Source organism: Brugia malayi (genome assembly GCF_000002995.4).
Source record: "Brugia malayi strain FR3 genome assembly, contig: Bm_v4_Chr3_scaffold_001, whole genome shotgun sequence".
NCBI lineage: Eukaryota > Metazoa > Nematoda > Chromadorea > Rhabditida > Onchocercidae > Brugia > Brugia malayi.
Genome location: NW_025062477.1, coordinates 11,219,225 through 11,237,281, shown reverse-complemented (window position 1 = coordinate 11,237,281; position 18,057 = coordinate 11,219,225). Strand labels below are relative to the sequence as shown.

At 19.2% G+C, this 18,057-nt stretch overlaps 2 protein-coding genes across 2 annotated transcripts; both read right to left on the bottom strand.

Annotated features, from left to right (window-relative positions):
- Nucleotides 1-1,498: 1,498 nt before the first annotated feature.
- Bm1081 (Uncharacterized protein) lies at nucleotides 1,499-10,218 on the bottom strand (the record flags this gene model as incomplete). The annotated part of the gene is made up of 12 exons (XM_043080855.1): nucleotides 1,499-1,609; nucleotides 1,837-1,869; nucleotides 2,561-2,665; nucleotides 3,373-3,420; nucleotides 3,684-3,838; nucleotides 4,964-5,227; nucleotides 5,725-5,927; nucleotides 6,586-6,742; nucleotides 7,214-7,286; nucleotides 7,923-8,071; nucleotides 8,787-8,967; nucleotides 10,078-10,218. The coding sequence occupies 12 exons, from the start codon at nucleotides 10,216-10,218 to the stop codon at nucleotides 1,499-1,501; spliced, it is 1,620 nt and encodes a 539-aa protein (XP_042936789.1).
- A 2,285-nt stretch (nucleotides 10,219-12,503) lies between these two features.
- Nucleotides 12,504-15,472, bottom strand: Bm17667 (Uncharacterized protein; the record flags this gene model as incomplete). Its single annotated transcript, XM_043080854.1, has 6 exons — nucleotides 12,504-12,707; nucleotides 13,209-13,317; nucleotides 13,472-13,556; nucleotides 14,128-14,222; nucleotides 14,466-14,637; nucleotides 15,421-15,472. 6 exons carry the CDS (start codon nucleotides 15,470-15,472, stop codon nucleotides 12,504-12,506), a joined length of 717 nt encoding a protein of 238 aa, XP_042936788.1.
- Nucleotides 15,473-18,057: the final 2,585 nt, after the last annotated feature.

Genomic DNA, 18,057 nt, shown 5'->3' with positions numbered 1-18,057 from the left:
GTTGCAATGATTAGAAGAATTTTAAATCAAATTGATAGATGAATGGAGTTAATGATAAAGATGATAGTAGAATAGAGATGATAATAAAAGTGAAAAGTGATAACAGGTATATAATGAATTAAAAGACAATGATGATAGTAAAGTGATTATAACAATAATGAAACAACTGATATTGATAATAGTAGAATGATTAGGATAGGAATGTTGTGATGATAAAAAAATGATTAGATAGTGCTTTATGGTAGTTAAATATGCAAATGATAAAGTATGTTTAATCATGCTATCACTATCACAATATTATCAATTAATAATCATATCATTTGGATTACAAATCAGTTAAATGATATCAAAATGTGATAGATGAAAATGCATTCCTCAAAATTTTGAAGTAAATTCAAACTAAGAACTGATTATAATTAATATAATTATAATATTCACTTTAGATAGCAAATGACTTTTCTAATTTAAAAAGCTATTTACAATGAACGATTTCTATAATAAATAATTATATCAATTAAATTACAAATGATTTAATGATAACAACGTATCTCTCTTCTCTAAATTTAAAAAATTAGAAATATTTTGATAATTTTTAAAATATAATTTTTGTAAATTTTCGTTTTATAAATCTTTCATAACAAACCTAAAATAACAGAATATAAAGTTTATCTTTGATGCAAATATTATTTTAATGGAAATAAAAATGATAATAATAATTTTAGCAATAATAATGATGACAGTATTAATTAAGTAATAATAATAAATAACAAAAATAATAACGACAATAATAATGAAATGTAACGGAACAAAATTTTTAATTTGATGATAATTGTCAAATGTAATTCTAAATTTAATTACTAGTAGTTAATATGATGAGACAAATTTAAAGTTAATGAGACAATTTAAATAAAATGGACACATTCATTATTTAACATATTGCATGTTTAAATTCATTATGAATTGTATTTATTATTTTTTCTGCTTAAATTTTCTGCAAAACAAAATATAATTAAATTTTATTGATTACTTTATGATATATACCAAATGCTGTTTGAAATGAAAAACTACTTGTTGTTAATGAATAATTTCAATAATCATTAAGTGTTTATAGCATCAATTAATTAAATTTATAAGTAATAAGGTGCATGCAAAGAGAGTCATTAAAATTAGTGTTGAGAATTGAGTACTAATAAGTGATTGAAAGTATTATAACATCGAATTTTCTTCAACATTGTATCATTATTTGCAAGTTGTTTGCATCATAATTGAAATTTTTTGAAATTGAGAGTTTTTAACAAATTTGAAATGGAAATTTTAAAATAAATTTAAATCATGTTGCATTATTAAAAAAGAAAAAAGTGAAAAGTAATTATAATAAAAACAGAAGTGTTAATGATCATTTTAACATCATCTGTTTCAGCAAATTAGTTTTACTATCATTTTATATATCATAGTGATACTTTCGTATCTATTATTTATCACTTTTGTTTATTCATTATCAATTAACATTCTCATTGGATAATCGTTCTATGCGATATTTGTATGATAAACGTGGTGCAAAAATGGTACGTAACCAATGTTGCAATTGACGTAAACGTTGTAAATCTAGCTAAAAAATTAGATTTGATAAAGATTTCAATCCAAAATTGTAATTATTATGTAACATAATAATTTTTAAGTTTAATAACTAAACATGAATCATATAAAACAAGAAGCATTTCATTTAATTCAAAATGCAAAAAGGATTTTAATTAAATTCACTACTAAAATAATTATTCAATCTATACAGGTATATACATGTTGTTTTATTCATAAGAATTAAAGATTCTAACTTACCTTATGAAAATGTTCAATTTCATCACCAATTGGCTACAAATAGAGTAAGCATTACTTCAATATTCTTTAATTAAATGTTTTAATTTTTCAATATTGCTAATTATCATCCTTCTTTTTTTAGTTTTTGAAATTAACATCTACTAAAAACGAATATATATTTTACTAAATTTTTATTACAGTAATAACAACTTATCATAATTCTCGATGCTTACTACACAATACTGTTTATAAATTAATAAATAGATTTGATGACACTTTTTATTATTATTAATTATTAATCTAATGTATTAATTTGTTCACAGCATTTTGATCTATTATAATTTATTATTGATTTAATATTTAGTATTTCGATTTAATGTTTTTAATATTTTAAATGTGATCTAAACTAGATACATTAGTACATTGATTTACATACAAACTATTGATTTGAGTACGGTATGTTACGATATGCTGAACTAGAGGCATTGCATGGTGATACGGTAGATTGATTTATATGCGATCCGTTGAGTACGGTATATCACGACATCAAACAGGAGATATTACATGGTAGTACGGTACATTATTTTATGTATAACATCAAGATATGTTATACCGGTGATATGATATGCTCATACGGTATACCATTTCCTAATATATGCTGATACAGTACATTATTATTTAATATGTGCTGATACGGTATACTATTTCCTAAATCAATGATAAAAGTGAAATTTCAGCATTTTACCTCTTTATTTGGTTCTAAGTCATAACCAGGTCGTATGATACGATTAATATACACATATGACTTGTTTTGACTCGTTTTATAATTTGACTCGATCATCTTGCTAACCTGATTATCATTGAGGTTACAAAAATAATGGAAATTGAAGAGGAATCATTCGTCTTATTTATCATTTTTGCAAAAAAAAAAGAAAATGCATTTTTTTTTCTTCTTTCTAATCTTTGTTATCTTTTGAATTATCTTTTAGTTAAATTCACGATTACTTTTTAAGCATTCATTAGCACTCAATTATTGCTATTATTTACTATGATTATTATTATTATTATTATTATTATTATTATTATTACCGTCGTTATCATTAATTACTATTATCATTATCGCTGTTGTTGTTGCTATTAGTATTACTATTATTATTGAACAATTTCAGAGCTATTTTACGAGTAATATTTTGTGTAAGATTTAATTATTATCATTATAATTATTGGTAATCATTGCTAAGTAAAACATTGTGAGCATTTTTTAACTAATATTTTTGTTACAAATTTTTTGAAACACTAATTTTTACCATATAATAATTCAAAATTTTTTCAAAAACTCAATCTATCATTTTGCCTGTGGAAATTTGCATGTATTATAATTACTATTTAAATTATCTTTATCAATTAACATTTAAAAATAAGTTATCTAAATTTGTCGAAAATTATTATTTCAAATATTTTTAATTTCTTGCAACAAATTTTTCATTTTTAATAGCTTATTAATGAATCGTTTAAAATTTTGATTGTTTTTTTGGCAGTAATATCAAAAAAACTTACTGTTTCAAGCATTTCTTCATTCCATTTAATCATCGGTGATTTAATAAACTGAAGAAAATTAAGCGAAAATGAAGCGGAAGAGTTGAAAATTTTGCATAAGCAAAATTGTAAACAATTATTTTATTATCAAAAATAATTATAAATATGTAAGCTTACTAAACAGAATTAAATTATTGGTAGCTTTATATCATAAATAATTTAGTATTTTTTTTTTTTTTTTGACTGAGAATTTATTTATATGAAATAATCAGAGGCACTCAAATATTATCCATATTTCATTTAATTACTTACTGATACTGCAAATTACTTACCGGATATTCATTAATGCTTGGAAATGATATTGTCAATTGCTCCAAGCCATGATAATAGAAATCTTGACATAATGGAAATAATTCAACATGCATATATTGTTCCAATCGTGGATCAAGTAAAAAATGATTATGAAGCTTATGAGGATAAATCATTTCTGTAATAAAATTTGAAATTATTTAGTCAAAATTAAAATAATTTTAATGAAAGGACAAAATTTCAGTTAAATATGTGAAAAAAAAAATCCGTAATCATCTAACTTAGAAGAAATTCTTAATTAAGATTAAAATTGAGATTAATAACACTAAGTTTGTTAAAATTAAAAAGTTTACAAATTTATTAGTAGTTATATACAGTTATATTAGTAATAGATATAGGATTAACTTAGTAATAGTTACATAATTTGGGATATAAACTTATTATTTAGAAAATCAAAATTAAAGTATTTATCTTTTCATATATTCATGATAATTTTTAATAACAATTCCAAATAATATCTCTCTTATTTGAATAAGTAAAGTAAATCAAAGATTGTAGTACTGACGTATAACGTATGACAGTGTAATATTACGTAAAAATGTGTGTCACTGTAATACTACGTGAAAACACGCATTATCGTAATATTTCATAAAAAATTATCATTGTAATATTATGCTACATAAATCGTACAGTTAAATATACATATATTCGTAGTACTACGTAATATTATAATAAATAATCGTAATATAATAATATTATGTCTTCGAATATTGATTTAATACAGAATTGTAATCTAAATAATTTGTAATCATGTAATAAATATAATTGCAATATAATCGTAATACATATATATGTAATCGCAATACATTACGTAATTACTGATTAAGGGAATGCGTATAATCGTGATACATGCAGTTATTACATATGTATACTTGTAATACTACGTATTTTAATACTGATTAATTATACGATTATAATACTATGTAATATATGCAATCATATATAATAGTAATACATAATAGTAATATGTATATTACATATATAATCGTAATAATGATCAAAAGAGATGTGTATAATCTTAATATCATGTAAAATTTCTATCATTGTAATGTTATGTATGAATATGCATAATTGTATTATTACCGAAGAATCAAGAATGATAAAAATGTCAAAAATTCATGTTGCTTAGTTTTATGATAACGATAATAGCAATGATAATGATAATAATAGTAATAATAGTGATAATGGTGATAATAATTAGCTAATAAAAATGATGCAATTAAATTATTAATTATTTAAATACCTTCAACAAAACTCTTCAGTAATGCATGTGATATAGTAACATTTTCAGGTTTCTTTCCCTGAGCAATCCATCCGCATGCGACACATTTCACTGATAAATCAAATTGATAATCATATGGCGTTGATTGAAATAATTCAGTGCAATAACAGATGAAAGTTTCTAATGATCGTTTGAAATAATGTTTACATTTCAAATTCCAACCAATATCTTTATCAATATTTAATATTACAAATTGACCATATCGATGTATTTGAATTAAACTTCCTTTAAAAAAAAAAAAAAATTTTTGTTATCAATAAATTATGAATATTGATAGAATGAAATATTAGCTGAAATTGTAAAAATTAGAAGAAAAATTTACTTTATTAGTATTATTATTATTATTATACTTTTCCTTTTAATTTTTGATATATTCAAAACATAATGAATTTAATTAATTTTAAAATTTTATTAAATTTCATTGGAAAAAAAAATTCCATCTTTTCTTTCTAATAATAAACATTAAAAAAAAGGAAAGAGAGAGAGAGAGAGAGATATGAAATGAAAGCGATAGGACATATTTGCGTTATAAAATGAAAAAGTAAATATACAAAAAAAAAAAATGTAAAACTTAAAACACATGAAAGAAGGAAAAGATCTGTGAAATTTTAGAATAATTTAAGATTTAAATTTAAATTATCATCTATATAAGAGAATATTTTTAATATGCATTGTAAAATTTAAAATTAATTTTAAAATCTTTTTTTTTTTTTCATACTTACTTTCACAGCTTGTATGTTTGCTGCTACAACCTGAAACAATGGTAATGCATTTTCTATTATCAAAATCAAATTTTGCACTATTTGATTCTCGACAACCACAACCACGAATTAATCTTTTGCATTCAAATATATTAAGTATTTCATTTAATGCTTCCTGGTTAAAACGATTTCCAATTGGATAGCTATTTGATGGAGCAAATAATCTGCAAAATCTATTCTAATATTTAAGAATTTATTTAATTAAAAATAAAAAACAAAAGTTTTCTTTCATTTGATTTTAACTAATTAATGAGATAATAATTTAAAAAATTTCAAAAATATAGTTGTGATGGTATTTAGGAATAATAGATGAAATAATATTAAATTTTTTTTTTTTAATTTATTGATAAAATAATCAAAATTTTTATTTTGAATAATGATAACAATCAAAAGATAAGATTATTTCATTTAGTAAAAATTCTTTTTTAGTTTTCTTTCTTTTTCTTTTTTCAATTCTTCAATTTAAAATCTGTTTTGTTTTATTAATTTTATTTCTTTTTCTTTTTGAATTCAATCAAATAAAATTAATTACTCAAAAATGTTTCAATTATATCATTTATTTCTGATTAAATTACAGATTTTTCTTTTTTTTGAAATTTACTTCTTTTATTTCATTTTTTTTTAATTATTTTTTTATTTTTTATAAATTTAAAAATTATTTGTGTTTTTTCATCAAAAAAATATAAATATATGCAATACTTTATGCTTTCTAATTTACTCCTTTTAATTAATTTATCACTTTCAATTCACTCATTTTTTTTTTTTATAAATTTAAAAATTATTTTCGACTTCAAACAAAAAAAAAAATTTAATAAACATTACGTAGGTAAATTCTTATCCGGTTTACCGTATAGGATATCCGTTAAAACGGTTCGTTCTCGTACAGTCATTCGTTTTACTTCAATTGGCTTTACAAATGCATGAAGAAATGAATCATCGGTCATAAATGTTGAAATACCAGCATGAAGACATAAAAATTCTATAATCATTGAATTTAAATTTAAATTTAAAATCATCGAATTTAAGTTATATTCCAAAAAATTCTTTTTTTTTTCTCCTCCAAATAAAATTTTTCACTTTAAATAACGAATAATTATGCTAAAAAAGAAATTAAAATTTTTATGGAATAAAAAGTTTTCGTTTTTTCTTTTCTTTCACTTTTTGCTAATCGTTTTAACTTTTTAATAAATTTTATAGAAAAAAAAAAATCTCAATTTTGAATTTAAAGAAAATTAAAATGAAAACTATCGCTATTTTATCTTCTATCTTTTCTTTTTTTGAAATAATTTTTTTTTTTTTAATTTAAAAAAGTAAAAGGTAAATTAATAATTCAATTTCAGAAAATTTTTGCTGAATGTTTAGCAATTATAGAAGAAAAAAAGGATAAAATATAAATTATAAATTTTAGTGATAATTGATAAGAAGGGTGATTAAATCAAAATTAACTTACTACCAAATATTCCAACGATAGGTAAATATTCAAAGAGTAAAAAAAAACTTTGTAATAATCGTTCATCATTAATCTAAAAATTAATTTAATCAAAAATTCTTCTTTTTTTTTTTCAAATTTATGAAACAAATTTGAATGCTAATAAAGTGTTAATTATGCTAATTATCAATCTACTTTTTTTAAAAAAAAGTAAAATTATGAAGTAGTAGATACTTAAATTAGTATTACTTAACCTAAAATTATTTTATTATTATTTTATTATAATTGTCAACTATCTGTATCAAATACATCTTAATATAGTTAATTAATTATAGTTTATTATTAATATTATAGTCTCTATCAAAAGCATTTTAATTTTGCTATGCATTTAAAAAAAAATTATTTTTTCTTTTCTCTCTCTCTTTCTCTCTCTCTCTCTCTCTTCTCCTTGTCATTTGATGATTTCTTTCTTTTTATTTGTTCAGAAATTTTATAATATTTTTTTTTTTGATATACTAATTTCATAAATTTTTTTCAATTCAATTGAAAAAAAAAATTGCATTAAAAATGAAAAAATAATTTGAAACAATTATATATATATATTAAAAAATTTGTTTGAAAAAAAAATTTTAATAACAAAAAAATTTAATAAATGAATGATTTATTTTTTCAAAACAAATTCAATAATTTAATTATTAAAATAAAAAAAAAATATTTAAAAATGATTAACTATTTTATCAAAACCAATTGCTTTACACATTTCAAATGTCTCATAATGGCCACGAAAAAGACAAATATTTCGTGGAAATCGTAATTTCAGGCTTAGTAATAATAGCAATGCATCAATTCGTGATGGATTAAAACAGTCTAAATAATCACCTGAAAATCATTTTTTTTTTTTTTTTGATTGCATGCATGCAAGCAAGTATGCATGCAAGTGTGCATTTTTTGTTATTTAATAAAAATAAAATCAAATATGCATGCATGCTGAATGATTGTTTCATAAGTAATTGTAAAGATAAATCTTACTGCATGCATGCAACATTTGCTGCACAACTGATTTATAGATATTATCAGACAAAAATAAATGTTTATGCAATTGTAAAAGTAAATCTTACAGTATTTGATGCATGCATGCATGCATTTAAAATATGCATGCAAATATGTATACATATTAATTATTATTGCGCACACACTAATTTAGCTTAAATTCATTAACTTATTGATGATTATTATCGTTATTTTTATTACAACAAAAAAGTTTAAATTAATTTTTATTTTTTGATTTTTTCTAGAAAAAAAATCTTATTACAATTTTATTTTAAAAAAAAAAAAAAATTAATTTTTAAATTTGCATTTATTAATGAAAGTATTTAATTTATAAATCTGCAAATTATTATTAGCAAAAGCAAAAGAAGAACGAAGTAGAAAAATTTAAAATAAAAAAAAAAACAAACTCAATAAACAGATTTCATTAATTTATTAAACAATGAAATTGCAAATAATTAATATTAATTAAAGGAAAACAGAAAAATTAATAAAAAAGAAATAATAATTTTGAGGAAGAGAAAAACAATTTAATTAAACAACTAACCAAGAAAGATGAAATATGATGTTGGCGGCATTTTGTATTGTTTTAATAATGTCATTAAATATGTTAAATCACCATCGATGCTACCAACAACAAATATTGACTTTCGCTCTAATGCTTCATCCAATACAACAATAAACATTGAATCACTTCTATCAATAAGCTCAATTGCATGGTGAATTAACTGAAAATGAATAAATAAATAAACAAGTAAATAATCAATTAGGTCGATTGCATTATAAATTAACTAAAAATAAATAAATAAACAAATAAATAATCAATATGCTTAATTGCATGGTGAATTAACTGAAAATAAACAAATAAATAATCAATTAAGTCGACTACATGATGAATTAACTGAAAATAAACAAATAAATAATCAATTAAGTCGACTACATGATGAATTAACTGAAAATAAACAAATAAATAAACAATTAAGTCGACTACATGATGAATTAACTGAAAATAAACAAATAAATAAACAATTAAGTCGATAAAATATTATCCACCTGATACTTACTAAATCATACGAAACTTAGCAAAACAAAAATTGATCAAAATATTAAAATAACACCAAACAACTTATTTGGTACGGAGCACAAAATAGTAAAAGCGCATAAAAATATGCCATTCAGGTGCTACATGGACTGGACTAGCTATTGAATCAGATTCAACAAAAATTATAGGGTCACTTGAATTTAAAAGTAAAATATAAACTAAACAAAATTTAAAAAATATATCAAAACCATCCTTAAATCAAAAACTAGGAAAAAATGAAACTTATCATAATCACCATGACAGTATACTCTAGATTTAGATCCAGTAAAATGTAAAAAAAAAAAAAAAAAAAAAAAAAAAAACAAATTAAAAAAAATAAACAAACTAATTAATAAGTTAATAAACAAGCAAGTAAACAAATAAATCAACATTTTCGCTTTTTGCTTTATTTTTTTTTTGCACACAAAATAAATAAATTTTAAAGAATTTAGGAAAAAAGTAAAAAAAAAAAAATAAAACAAAAAATTTTATCGCTTAATAATAATAATAAAAAAGCATAAATCCAAAATTGTAAATTATAATTTTGTATTTTGCAAATACATTTAAATTCTTTTAATAAATATTCAAAATATTGCATTGAAAACTTGAATAAATCATTCTTTTTTAACACGATAACAAATAAAAGAAAAAAAAAAAACAAAAAAATTATCCAATAAAAATTTTCAGTAATTTAATTATTTATGCAAATTTTTCTTTTTTTTTTTTGTAAAATTATTTTTTAAATTATTTTACATACAGTAATCATAATTTCTCGATTCATCCATACCAGTGCTGGTATTCCATGACGGAATGATTTTTTAAAAATTGATAAAATTATATCATTCAATGTTTGTTCATCAAATTTTTTACACTTTGATGGTGGATGATAATTTGCCATTTTCTTATTAAAATAATTCCTCTAATCTTTAAGAAAAAAAAAAAAAAAAGGAAATATTTATTTTAGTAAAATAAAATAAACATTAATTTATGTAAATAAATATTCATTGATAAAGTTAATAAAACATAATTGTAATAGCATTTTCTTAAATAATTAAAAAAAGATAGCTATAATTTTCAAAAATTTTTGTTTAAATTTAATTTTACAAATACAAAAAGTTAATCTATTTTATCTAATTTTTTAATTAATTAAATTTAATTAATAAGGTTTAATTTGAAAAAAAATATTAATGTATTAAGCATTTCAAAAATTTTATTTATTTATTTTTTCCTTTTTTAAAGCAAAATTTTACAATACATTAAATAATTTCAATGGAAATTACTTAAATTTCTACAGATCTGTTAATAAAAGTTACCAGTCAGTGTGAAACATAAATAAACAATGTTTGTAAACAAATTTTTCAAAATTTTTATATTCATTCCATTATCTAATAAGGAAGTATTTAGTAAAAATTTAATATTGAAAATTATTTAATAAAAAAAATAAATAAAATAAAAAATTAAAGATGTTTTCTTTCAAAGGAAAGAATAAATAATGAAAAAACTTTTATCCAGAATTAATTAAAATTAAATATTTAATAAAAATTGAATATGGTTTTTTTAAATAAATAAACAAATTAAATAGTTTTGCTTAGAATTAATTAAATTAAATGATACAAAAAATTAATGATTTATTAAAAAAGTAAATGTGATTTAACTATAAACATTTTCACGCTGTTTAAATTATTATTTCAAGTAATTCTTTTTCTTTTTTTTTTATAGAAATGTAAATAATTTGCAAAGTAATAATTTAATTTAATAAGTTTTAACTTCATTGGATTTTTAATTTAATTTAATAAAAAAGTGCAAATTGAATAAAAATTTCATTTGTGTACTTGCAACTGTTCAATTTTAATTTTATATTCCAAATAATTTATTTTAATTCAGTGCATTTAAGTCAAAAAATATTTTTTCAATTTTCTTTCAAAATTCAATTTTTAACTGAAAGTAATTTGATTGAAATGACTTCAAATGTTTTTTAAATTATTAACATATTTTTAATTTTAATAACAATTATGAATTATTGATCATAAAAATTGTGGCTCATTTATTTCCATGCACAATTGATCAAATTTTATTCAATCAATAAATTGGAAAATTATATTAAAGTAATAAATTTTACAATAATAATTTATAATTCTAACAATTTTTACGCTTTTTATTTGTTTGTTTGTTTGTTTTTTTGCATTTTATTTGTTTATTTGTTTTTTGTTTATTATTTTCTTGCTTTATCCTTTAATTTATATTTTTGCTAATATGCAATTTTGTTAGTTCACATTTATTAAAAATGTATATTATTACTTTAGCAATTAAAATTAGATAAATATTCAATTTAAAATATAAGTACAAATTACTTCAATGATAATTAATAAACAATTAATATAAGTATATTTCTAAATTTTACAAGGAAACATACAGGTTTTTTCGTTTTTTTTTTTTCCTAAAAAAAAATAAATAATTAATTTGGAAGAAATATTAACTATTCCGACTGTTCATGCAAAAGTAATAATTTCTAAGACAACAAATATTTCTCAATTAAAATTCATTTCAAATAATTTAATTTCATTAAAAATTATTCTGAAATACTGAAATAAATTAGTTATCATTATTATATATTATTTTTATTAGTTACCAGCAATACACTACTATTACTTTATTATTATTACTATTGTTATTTAATATCAATACTAAATAATTAATTATAATTTATCACTATTGTTCTACTGAATTATACACAATAGTAATAAAATAATAAATAATAAACAAATAATCAAATTACAAATAGTAAACAAATAATCAAATTACGTTTGTTATGCTATCATTGTTATTTTAATATCATATATTATTATTATCATTATTATTATTTTTATTGTTATTATTTTAAGCTATTACTGATAATAAGAAAAAATTTTAAAAATGGTTGCTGAAAATTATTCAAAAATTTTGAATGATATGCAAAGAAAACATTATTGATAGTAATATTTTATTAGAAAAATGAATGCAACAATCATATAAATTTTACTAACAAAACAATTAATTTTTTATTATTTATTTCTAAAAATAATTATTAAAAAAAAAGAAAAATCAAAAATTTTTTATGAATTTTATTCAATATTTAATTATAAATAAAAATAAAAATTTAATAATAGTTTCGTTTTCATAATAGTAATAATAGGATAAAAACATTTAAAAATAATTACCAATTAATGTTTCACCATCAATTTTAGGTAAATCAATTGCATAATGTACAAGAATATTGTTTGAAATGAAATAAATATCAATGATAAATGGTGAACAAATCATTGTAATTTGTTTATCAGTGATTAAATCAACAGAATCAACAATGTAAATATTATTATCAATGATTTCATTTGTTGATGTATATGACACCTGTAAAAGTGGAATTTATATAAAAATTTAATTAAATGAATTGGGGAAAAGTTTTTGTCTAAACAATAAGAATCCTTTAATTTCCTTTTTTTTTCGTTTTAATTTTAATATTAATACAAAGATTTTAAATGAGAATTGCAATTGAGTATAAATGAGAAATTGTTAGTAAACAAAATTGCTATTTTTTTTTGAACAAAAAGCGAGTATTTGATTTCAAATTTTTGAACGAAAAGCAAATAATTGATTTCAAATTTCTAAACAAAAAGCGAGTATTTGATTTCAAATTTTTGAACGAAAAGCAAATATTTGATTTTAAATTTTTGAACAAGATCAAAGATCGAAATTAGATAAATGTTTTGTTCATTTCAGATATTTGCTCCATTGAAAAAAAAGAAATAAAAAAATGAATTAAATTGTATTTATCGTAAATCTTATGAAAAATTCAGTTTCAAATTATTAAAGTATTAAATTTTAAAGAAAGAAAAAAGGTAAATTGCTAACCTGTAATTGCCATTTAACATTTTTATAAACATTATTGAACTGAATGACTGCTTGATAAATTGGATTTGCACAAAATTTAATATGTGAAAATTTTTCCAATTTAATCAATCTTTAATGTATTTTTTTTTAAAAAAAAATATTTTCAAAATATAAAAATAAATTGCATTAATATAATTGTCAAAAAATTTTTGTTTAAATATTTGTAAATAATAATAAAAACAAAAAGGAAAAATAAATAAATAAATAAACAAATAAACACATACGCTGTTTGATAACATTCTTGCAAGAGAAAACGATGTTTTGAATCACGAAGATATTCACAAATATAAAATTTATAATCATCTTGAGCTAAAAAATTTTAAAAAAAAATTTTTAAATTTTATTTTTTTCAAAAAAAAAAAAAGTTTGTTAAATTATCTTTTGTTTTCTTTTTTTTTGCTGGAAAGAAAAAAGAAATTTAATGAGTAATTATAATTGTAATTAAAATTAAATTTGTGCTAAATATTTCTGCAACTTATAATCATATGCATTTGAAATGCTATATAATAGCACAAGTTAATTAATTAATTAATTAATAATAGGTTGCAATTAAGATCAAAATTATTTATTTTCAAAATGAGTTAATTAATAAACATAAATTACAATCATTTGCATTTGCATTTTCTTTTCTTTCTTGTTTAATTTTTAAAAGACGAAAATATTACTGAAATAATTCCTTAAATATTAATTCAAACCGTGATATTTTAGGATTTCTAAATAAGAATTCAAGAAAAACAATTTTTCAAACTTTCAAAATTTTATATTAAATATAACATTCTGGAATAAGCAATTTTAAGTGCTAGAAAATTTTTGAAAATTTAAAGTTTTTAAATTTTAAAAATGTTTAAGGAAAAGGAAAGAACTGAAATAATGAAAATACCAAGTTGAGTTAATTCTTCAGCATTATCCATTCCAAAAAATGATGCTACAGGCGTTAAATTTGCATAATCTTCATTATCCAAAATAGGCATTAAACTGAAAAAAAAAAAAAATAAAGAAAAATTTCAATTTGTTTAATTCGATTTTAAAATTATAACTTTTACTATTCCATTAATTAAAATTTCATTATTTTATGTTATTATTTGAAAAGAAAATAAACTAGCAAATGATAAATTTTAATTTTATAAATTACAAATATTTAAAAAATTCATTTTAAAAAATTATAATAAAAATAATTTATAAAAAATTTAAAAATGCTCAAAAAAAAAGGCAACTTACATGCCATTTTTTGTATTAAACATATTATATTTGCCAGTTATATTTTGAAGTAAAATAATTGTTTCATCGTTTGACAGTGTTTGCCATATGGCAGTCATTTGCATATTTCTCATGTAGAAATGATCGGTGTAATTAATATTTGTTGAAATTTCAGCATTCACATCTAATGGACCTATTGAAAGGATATTTAAAGAAAAAATTGTATTATTAGTAGTTTTTAAATTTATTTGAAATTTATTGATGAATGGTAATATTATTTAAAATTTATTTGTAATTTATTAATGAATCTATTAAAAAATTAATCAAAAAAAAAAAAAAAATATTTTATTATTTTTTTTTAAATTTATTTTAAATTTGTTGACGAATCTTTTTATTATTTAGAATTTATCTGCAATTTATTAAAGAATCTATTAAAAAAATACATCAAAAAAAAATCTATTTTTAGCATTTTTAAATCTAATTGAAATTTATTGATTAATCTATTTGTTATTTAAAATTTCTTTGTAATTTACTATTAAATCTATTAAAAAATTATTCAAAAAAAAAATTCCATTATTATTATTTTTAAATTTATTTGAAAATTTACAAAACACAAATATTATTCATATTTTTTGTACAAAATTAAATAAAATTGCAAAAAATTTTTCAGCATTAAAATAAAAAGTAATGGATTAGTAGTGAATAAAAAAAAAAATTTAAACAAATTTAAACAAAATTATATATTTAAATTTTTTTTTTAAAAATGAAAACTTTTATTTAAAATTTAAATTTAATATGCAATTATATTTAATACAATTTTGATATTTTCAAAAAATTTTTATTTAAAAATTACACATAAATAATTGTGGCTAATTTTACAATTTAAAAAGTGAAAGTAATAAATGATTGAAAGATTGAAATTTGAAATGAAATAATTGAAAGATTGAAATTTGAAATGAAATAATTGAATACTTACTTTGACGGAAACAATGTGTGCCTTTGCCAATGATTGAATTATTATCACTCATTGTGATATGACAACAATATACAATTGATGAAAGTTGTTGACAATTTTTCATTCCATTAATAAATTTAATATTTGCTGAGCTAAATTAAAATTATTCAAATTCAAATAAAAAAGTAAAAAAAAATTACCTAACTTTTTTATTTTTGATAGTTAAAAAAGTATTTGTAATAATTAAATTTTAATACAAATTATTAGAATTAGTTAAATTAATCAATTTTGAAATTTCATTTCAAAATTGGAAACTAATTCAGCAATAAAAATTTGTATGTTAAGAAAAAAAAAGTGCTAAAAATGATTTTAAATTAAAAAAAAAAAAAACTCTATCATATCTTATCTTATCATATCATATTACAAATTGTTAACAAAAATTTAATAAACATATAAGCATTAACATTTTCTACTTTAATTTAGGAAAAGGACAACAAAAAAAATTATAAAATAATTTTAAGTTAAATTAAATTTTATTCAATTTTTTATTTGTGTTTTTTTCAGTTATCATTTTACAATTTTTCAATAAATGAATTAAAATATTTTTTAATTAAAAAAAAAAAAAATTGCAAAACTTGCATAAATCCATTTTGAAAATCATCGAGCGCTAATTGCTCAACAAATAATTCATTGGTGTAATTTTTGAATGATGAAAGAATAAGCAAATTATTATTTGTATCAACACTAAGTAATGGCCTAAATTATAAAAAAATAAAATAAAAAAAACTAAAATTCAAAAAAAAAAAAATTTAAAAATATTAGCAAAAAATTTTTTCATTTAATTTATTCAAAAATAATAAATTATTATCTCACTTTTTTTTTGAAATTTAACGATTTTGAAAAAAAAAAGGAACGGCAAAAAAACAAAAGAAAAGTTTTTTTTTTAATTTAAAAAAATAAAAAAGTTTTTTTTGGAAAGGAATTTATAAAATGAATCTAAAAAAAAAAAAATTAATTAAATATTAGTAAATAATTTAATCAATTAGTTGATCGATTGGTAGATCGATTGATCAATCAGACCAATCAATTTGCTAGCTATTTTAAAAAAAGAAAAAAAGCTAATGGTTAAAATATATTTTTTATTAAATCAAAATTTAAGAAATTAAAAAACCAAACATTTTTTAATGTCAAAAATTGCAACTAGTAAATTGGAAATTCTAATTAATAAAGGATAAATTAGAATTAGTGAAAATAATACAAAAAAAATCTAATCCTTAACTTCAAATACGACAAAAAATACTTCAAATAATAATTTAAATATTTTTTTTTTAAGTTTGAATTTAATATAAATAATACCTTTGAAGTTTAAAAGTTGCTAAAGTACGCTTTTGATAATCATTTAATGGAATAAATTTACAAAAATTTGTCATTTTATTGTCTGATTGTTGATGATTCATCGTTAAACATAGTATTATCAGTGCATTAACAATGATTAAAATGATAAAAAATATGATAAACAATTGCCAAGACCAGAAATATCGTTGCTGATATGATAACTGATTTAATTTATCATCTGAAAATAAGAATGAAAATGAAAATAATAAATTAGATTGTTTTAAAGTTAAATGAAATAAAATTAGTTGGAAAAAAAAAAAAACATATGTAAAATAAGTTTAATCAATATTTTTTAAATAAACAAATTAGGTAAATAAATAATTAATGAATAAATTAAACAAATAAAAGAGCAAATAAATAATTAATGATTAAATAAAATAAATAAATAAATAATAATTATTATTAATATGGAATATTTTAATTTTATAATGCAAATTAAAATTTATTAAAATTTAAGTATTATGCATAAAATTCTTTTAAACATTATAATTTAAGTATCATATATTTTAAGTAGATTAAAGTGTAATGTATACAAACTTATTGTTATTCTTCCTGTTATTTACTAAGCATTTTTATTGTCATTTGTCTGCTAATCCTTTTATTGCCATCCATTCAGTGTTACTCGTCTTATTATTTACATGTTATATTTTGTTATTTGTTTACTATTCGTATTACTATTTTATATTATTGCTACTCATCCTGTTATTTACCCAATAATTTTTATTTATCTATCACTATTATTGAATTTTGTGATTTAATGTTTTAACAGATTTTATAATTTTTATTCATCCATTACTATGCATATTTTTATTTGCTGTTCTTTTCGTTATTTGTTTATTAACTATACTTATTTACTACTATATTTCTTTTTTCATTTACCTAATCTTACTACTGCTTTGTATTATTGCTACTCATCCTGTTATCTACCCAGTAATTTTTGTTTGCTTCATTTGTTATTGTTTCTTTTTCATTTTTCTTGTGGCTAATTACTTACTTATTACTATTTGCTCAGTTATTGTCCATACCATAACCTACTTACTTGTGCAATAAGCTGTTAATAAGCAATGTGACAACAAATAAAATTACAGTTTAATTAATTAATTAATTATAGATTTATAATTTGTAATATAATCCTTCACTTATTTCTATAAAATTTACAAAAAGAAAAAATCAAAGATACTATTTTTCAATTTTCTTACTTAAACAATTACAGGTTAATTATAGTTTTTTTTTTTTTTCTGAAACAATTAATTATAGGTTGAT